We start from the raw sequence: 7,552 nt of genomic DNA, 5'->3' as shown, positions 1-7,552 counted from the left end.
AGCAATGGTCCGACCAAGATCATCAGCGGGCTCATCATGTGCCTCTTCTTCACCTTCACCTAACCCTTCCCCACCTTCAGCATCATCCTCCATGAAAGTATCATCGAAATGATCATGATAGTTGTCATCGATATCATCCCCTTCTTCATCTTCTTCCATTCTAACCCCTCTTTCTCCATGCTTGGTCCAACAATTATAGCTTGGCATGAAACCGTGCCGAAGCAGGTGCATGTGAACGTCTCTTGAGGAGGAGTAACCCTTCTGATTCTTACAGACAGCACATGGACAGATAATAAAACCTTGCTGCTTGTTCGCATTTGCCACTACGAGGAAATCTTTCAAACCCGTAGTGAACTCGCCGGAGAGTCGGGGACCGTACATCCATTGCCGATTCATCTGCATTATTATTATATAAAGTATATAATTAACCATCATGCATTTGTTAAACTAACTAGCTAGAAATAATACAAATTAAACAATGAACTACACACATGCGTATTTTATCAATGACACATGAAAGGTTCAAGTTGCTAACCGCGATCGCGGAGGAAAAATAAATGAGAAAGCTCAAGTGTGGCTCGGACACTTCATATCATGTTTGTTTCAGGCTCTCGGGCATTTCATCGAACACCTTGTGTGCATAGGAGGAACCAAAAGCAAACCCACCACCCCCTTCTGAAAATTGTGAAGTGAGCTGAGTGAAGTGAAGTGAGCTGAGTCCTATATATAGGGATGGGCCTTTAGTCCCGGTTGGCCTGGCCAACCGCGACTAAAGGCCTTCGGGGACCTTTAGTCCCGGTTGGCCAGGCCAATCGGGACTAAAGCCCCTCCCGTCCGCCAGCTGGATGGGCCTTTAGTCCCGGTTGGCCTGGCCAACCGCGACTAAAGGCCTTCGGGGACCTTTAGTCCCGGTTGGCCAGGCCAACCGGGACTAAAGCCCCTCCCGTCCGCCAGCTGTTGACCGAGCGCGCTGGGCCCAGATAGTTGGTCGCGGGTCTCCTTCCGAACCGCGACTAAAGGCCCCTTTTGTCGCGGTTCGATTGTTTTGGGGACTAATGGGGGCGTATGGAAGCCTCTTTTTCTACTAGTGGAATAAGCCCGTCTCCATCGATAGGGAACTCCAAACTGAAGCAGGCCACAAAGCATTGCCGACAAGCTCGAGCTGCAAAGACGACGTGACCTGTTGGTTTGATATGCATATGGTGGACATGTGGTCTGTTTATCTCACCGTTAAATCTTAAGTGTTTCGATAAGTTACTATTGAGTTTTTATGTCTATGTTATATCTTCTGCGCTCACAACTCGGTTCTTCGGAGGGCCCTACAACTTATACTCGTAGCTTTTCATCAAAAGTACTAGCCACAGATATAAACATAGAACCATTGTATGCATTCGTTGATATATGAATAACAATTATGTCATACTACAACAAAAATAGTGATGTCTAAACTAGGGTACCAGAAACCGGACCCTCAAATTTAGGCTACCTAGGGTACTGGGCATTTCTTCTTTGATGCCTCCTCTGGGCCATTGTCTGGGTAAGGATGCTTGCGGCTGACCGTTGGTTGGTCGTTGCCATCACCTTCGTCCTCGTCCTTGTCGTCGCCGTCCTCCTCCACCTCCGGCTCGGGAGTCTTCACGGGCTCGTTGGGCCCTTTCATGAACTCGATGAAGTCGGGGTCGTCAAAAGTGTCGGGACCAGAGGGCAACATCGATGAACCCGAATCCTCGCTATAAGCAGGACTGCGGGCAGTAGTGCATAAACGGGCTATAGTCCCGGTTCGTAAGGCCCTTTAGTGCCGGTTCTGGAACCGGCACTAAAGGGTGGGGACTAAGGGTCCCCCCCTTTAGTCCCGGTTCAACACGAACCGGGACCAAAGGCACACCACGTGGCACGAGAGCCCGCGCCGGGGGCTGGGAGACCTTTAGTCTCGGTTGGTAACACCAACCGGGACTAAAAGGTTTAGGGTTTATGTTATTATGATTTGATTTTTCCTTTCAATTTTGTGTTTTTTTTTTCATTTCAAACATATTTTACGGTACTACGTATTGTACATGTTATGCATATATATAAATAGAATTTCTCGTAGAACCGATCATATATATATCATCGAATTTCTCTCACGACCATTCACGCGCGCACACACACACATACAATTTCTCCTACAATTTGCAGATCATTACATGGAGGCATTACAACGGGTAATGGAATTCTCCTTTGGGATCTATGACCTGGTCGAGCAAAAATCCCACTATTTCCTCTTGAATTGCTCGTACGCGATTCGTTGGTAGGCGCTTATCCCGCATCTCCTTCATCTTTAAAGGAGATCAATATGCATGTATTAGTTGTGTGTATATATATATTAGATAATGATGTAAAAATTGTGAATAGTGTTCTGGCAAACGTACCCATTGCTCTCTATCAGTTCTGCTCTTTTCGGACGTCATCATGTGAATGTTCTCGCAAACGTAGTATGCACATAAATCACTCCCCGGCGCCTACTTCAGGGCCTTTACGAGAATAGAATTCAATTAGATAATAATTAATCAAACATGATAATGGTATATATTGAAACTAGAATTAAAGAGATGGTAGCTAGCTACTACTAGCTACTTAATTAATTACCTTGGGTCGCACCCATTTTAGCTTTTGTTTCCATTGGCCTGGAACCTTTTTGATGAACTTTTCCCAAGCCCTGCCCGCCGGCAAAGAAAATGAATAAAGCACTACAAGAAATATGTCAACTTGCGACCATCACTATTGGTCGCTGAATGGTCGTTGTTTTTTATTTGCGACCTTTTTGTGACCAAAAATAGATGGTCAAAAACTAAGCGTCTTTAATGAAATTAACGACCTTCTCTGTGATATTGTCGTAGAAGGCAACGACCAAAACAAAAGGTCATTGGTTCAACGACCTTTTGTTTTGGTCGTTGGCTGTCTGCTCAGGCCACGTCGGATCCGACATGACAAGCCGACGTGACAAATTTGCGACCAAATGTAAAGGTGGTGGATTAGAATCAGCCCGGTCCAATTGGGTGTTTTACATGGGCCAACCCAATAATTCAGCCCATTTATTATTATTTTTCCTATCAATTATGATCACCTACATGGGTCTGGCCCAACAATTCAGCCTTTTTATTTCTAGGCCTCATCCATTTCGCAGTCCATTTCATTAAGACTTTTTGTACCATTTTTTCATCATTGCACAATATTCCCCGCACTATTGTTTGGGCATTGCCTTTTTAGATCCCAAATATTATTTGATCCAATAGAACATTCAGTCATTTTCAATCACATATTTCAATTTTACACATTTCAACAGCAAACAATCAATACTTCTCTCAATTAAATGATCAAATCCAGAAATCACTAAATGAAACTCACAACAACACATACACGACTGCACGATCCATCAAGTGTACATACAATCAAATACACATGCACCAAAACATGGTGGCAACATCAACTAAAACTATGATGCACATCTCCAGGCTTCTTTTGATCTTCGGTCACAGCAGCAGCCACCACGACAAAACATAAGATCCTGATCTATATAAATTATTTACTTCAAGATTCTTCTCCTGGAGTTCCTTGTACACCAACTTTTGATGAATGAAGGCCAAAATCTGCGGATTATAAATCAGAAAAGTTAGGGAACATAATCAAGTGAAGCCATGCATATAACATTCTCCTAATCATGAACCATAGCTGCAGAATTTGAAATCTAATAAGAAACCATGCATATAACATTCTCATAACAGCAAAACTGAGATATATTTGGAAAGGGAAAATGACAAGTATCAACCCAGTGCTAGATAACAGAGCAAACATGTCAAAGTTATTCAGAGATCCTGATGTGTGTGTCACATCATACATGCATCAAGCTTCAGGCCATCAATTTCAGGACTAGTAGATACCTAACTTCATGTCGATGATATTGATGGGGCTGCAGTAGAACATCTGGTAAGCATCATCTTTGACGCTGAACGTTGCAGATACTTGTCCTATTAGTAGTCTATCATGCGCTCTTGCCATCGCGCCAGAGAGGATATGGTAAGTCTAAAATACTATTAGCAGCCCATAATGCTAAAAAGGTGCTTTAAGATGGTGAACCAGTGGATATCACTCAAGTAAACTATTTTACTCCTTACATACAACAGTCAGGAATTAGTACAGTTGTTGAAGCAGGAGTAAGCTGATCATATAACATAAGAGTCGGGATTTCTATGCTTATTGTTAAGAAAAATTGATACAAGTTAAGACTTTGTTTAAGAGTAGGTCTAATGAAATAAACTGTGCATTTGGTGAGGATATAGCAACAGATTAAGAGCATAATGTTCAGCATCACACAGATAGTAGAACAATGCTACAGGAAGCTATTTGCATAAAGTAGAGATTCTACAATACGTAGTCAGATATGAAGGGCAAAGCAAACTGTACAGGAATATGTAAAATACAAAACAAGCTATTGACCATCCTACTGGTAGCAAGGACATAAAGATAATCACTTAATAAGATAAGAAGTAGACATGAATAAATCACATAATTATGTACAATTCAATATCCCAGCTGAGAGCGAACATGTATTCAACACTTTCTGCATTTCAATACATGCACGACAAATTCACAGCAAAACTATATATAGATGTACAAACATGCATGAACAGGAAAGCAACCAAACTACAAGAACATATAAGGAAACAGAGGGAATCACTATAACCAATGGAGTGACAAGCACATATATGAACTCTAAATAATGCCCAACTAGACCAAAAGTAGCTGGATTAGTCAATCAGTGGCAAGAATACTCTTGTAACAGTAATCAAATACCGATCTGATTGTGTGGTACATGATTTTAAAAGGCTTCGGCAGGATGCAATAAAGTTGTCATAACACAAAAATGAACAATTCTGAAATGCAGCATGGAACAAGCAGTGATACTCCCAGGCATTCATCAATCAAATCTTTACCTAAGCTAACGTTGCTAAATTCTGCTACGGTTATGGTTACAACTCAAATCCAGCCAGCCAGCCCACCCCGGATTTCAAACTCTGCTACCAAATAATTTGAGGGACGAAAATGAGATGATTCCAGCAGTGGCGTGGCCGTGCATGTGGCCCTATTCGCACATGAGTAATTAACTATAGCATGCTACAGAAACATTTCATTAACAAATTTGATTCATGAACTAGCTTATTGACTATGACAAAAATGCTTAGAATAAAAATCATTTCAAGAAATGCTGCACCAGCTAAAAAACAAATTAAGCCATACCATTTCAGGAAAATGTGTAAGCTATTCAACTTTTCTCACATTCACTCCAGCTGCTTCCAAGCTTGATGCTGTACCACCAGTGGAGATGATAGAGAACCTACAGGTGCAAAAATCTTCATCAGACCCTACATAAGTAACTAGAACAGAGGAAGAAAAACAATGGTTAATCTGAGCTGGAGAATGGTGATGATTCCCAATGGTGATGCACGAAAGAGTTACCCCAAGCTCTGAAGGTTGTTTCCGAGATTAGCCAAGTTTGTTGTATCCGACAAAGATATCAGCGCTTGCTTCACTCCTGTTGATGTAGGAACTTACGATTAGTTATGCTTCAAGCATTTCGAGTGTTACAAGCAAGATAAAGTTAAATGAAGAGAATATACAGTTCTGGGGACCCATGTTACTTGACTAGTTGTTCAAACACATGGGGCCCTAATCGAGTATCACCGGATAGAACTAGACAACAGATACAAAATGTTCTCAAAAAGACATAACATTAACTAGTGTGTGTAGTACAATGTGCCTAATGATTTAGTCTGCAGGGTTTAGATACTACTAGTACACATGAATCCAACCACTCTGCTTCTACATAGTCATCAGGCTGTAGGGTCTCGTGACTTTTGTTCATCAGTCCAACAACCTATTTACACTAAAACCGACGCTACAACAATAATAATCATAGGGAAGCCAATTTGGTTACCTGCTGGCGCAGCCACGGCCCCGGCCCTGCAAAGCCTCCATGAACTCCTTGGTGCCCGAGCCCGCGATGGTGCCCAGGTTGTTCGCATGGTCTGCCACTTCAAAACAATCATCAGAGATATGTTGTCATGAGATCAGAGGCAAATGGAGATTCAGTCTGAAACTTTGGATTAGTTGTCGTTGAAAATTCAGACATTCATTCAGGGATTCAGCAACGAAATCAAAATTCAGACATTCAGAAATGTTTGCAATGATTGCACGTGAAGATTCAGCGAACAAGATGAGGGGGGCGGCATGGATAGATAGATACCTGACTCTTGTCCGTGAGGCTCTCGAACCAGATCTTGTCAAGCGCCTGCAAGCAAAGCAAGCAGCATTCACGTGTGAGAGAATCAAGCAACCAAATCATCTATCTCTGATCTGACGAACAAACAATGTGGAGAAGCAAAGGAAACATAGGAAGGAACAGAGGAGGAGGAAGGAACATAAGTACATCTGATGAGTTGGAGATGAGATCGCGGAGGAAGATCTCCTTGTTGGAGTAGAAGGTGTTGATGATGAGCAAGAGCAGCTGGTTGATCTCCGCCTGGAACGCGAAGGTCTCCGTCTCCGTGCCGCTGCCCATCTGCACGTCCGCCATCGCCTTCCGCTCCTGCTCCCCTGCTACTACTTCCCGAAGGGAAACTTGGGGGAAGATGGGTGGATGGATGGGATGGTGGTCGTGGTCAGGGGCGGGGCCCCCGACGGTGGCGGAGCTGAGCCGCGACGCGACGTGGCTCATGGAGCGGTTCCAGAGCAGGCCGCGGCTGTGGTGGCCGAGCACAGGTCGGCGGGAAAGGGAGGTGGCAGGGGAACTAGTTGTCGGGAGCGGTAGGGAGGAGGACGTCGACGGGGGACACCGGCCAGCCCAAGCCCCGCCGGTGGAGAGCGCCTGCTCGATTCAGATCGAGGTCTCGATTGGCGTGGGGTTGCCTGAGAATCCCCGCTGCGCCCATCGCGAGTCTGTGCATGGCTCGATCTTGGGTCAGCCTCGACCTCGTCTACTGTGATGGTCGTCGACGGTGGCGGTGGAGGTGGGGTTGGGGGCGGCGGCGGATCGAGATCTGAGTGAGGGAGATGGTTGGGGGCTGCGGCTGTGGGTGCGTAGGAGAGAGGGGGACGAGAGGGTGAGGGGTGAGACGGGTCGTGTTAGGGTTAAGTGGGTGAGACCGTGAGGGGTGAGGGCTGCCGTTGGATCCGGGATGCCCATGGACCAATCAGAAGGCAGCACAATTTGAAGACCTTATGACCATCTAAATTGGTCGTAATCTATTAAAGATAAGTTTTTTACAAGAAAAACATTTCCTATTTTTCAAGTGTCAAAGATGGTTTTTCTTAAACGACCTACCAAATATTAGTTGCAAAATGGCACCACACCATTTTTAGAAATTATTATTAGACCACATTTTATGTCCAATTGATCAAACGGTCGGTTAAAAAAATCTTTTCATTCACCTCTAGACAAAAAGACAAATTTCCTTTGATTCAGCTGGAGGCGGGTCAAATTTGTACTACAGCTGTTTGATAGATTGCTATTTTATTT

The 7,552-nt window shown here is 43.9% G+C and overlaps 1 protein-coding gene across 2 annotated transcripts; it reads right to left on the bottom strand.

Moving 5' to 3' along the window:
- Positions 1–3,313: 3,313 nt before the first annotated feature.
- On the bottom strand, positions 3,314–7,114 carry LOC120966079 (uncharacterized). Of its 2 annotated transcripts, none has more exons than XM_040391716.2 (6): positions 6,464–7,114; positions 6,281–6,325; positions 5,972–6,068; positions 5,494–5,569; positions 5,275–5,371; positions 3,314–3,626 (listed from the first exon to the last, which is right to left on the bottom strand). In XM_040391716.2, the coding sequence occupies exons 1-5, from the start codon at positions 6,749–6,751 to the stop codon at positions 5,296–5,298; spliced, it is 582 nt and encodes a 193-aa protein (XP_040247650.1). In that variant the 5' UTR covers positions 6,752–7,114; the 3' UTR covers positions 3,314–3,626; positions 5,275–5,295. The 2 variants fall into 2 exon arrangements, with proteins under 2 accessions (XP_040247650.1, XP_040247651.1); XM_040391717.2 differs by having other exon boundaries at positions 5,972–6,062.
- Between the last annotated feature and the right edge of the window lie 438 nt (positions 7,115–7,552).

The sequence above is a fragment of the Aegilops tauschii genome, chromosome 6 (genome assembly GCF_002575655.3).
Source record: "Aegilops tauschii subsp. strangulata cultivar AL8/78 chromosome 6, Aet v6.0, whole genome shotgun sequence".
NCBI lineage: Eukaryota > Viridiplantae > Streptophyta > Magnoliopsida > Poales > Poaceae > Aegilops > Aegilops tauschii.
Note: the sequence above shows the minus strand (reverse complement) of the source record. Positions and strands in the feature narration are given on the sequence as shown.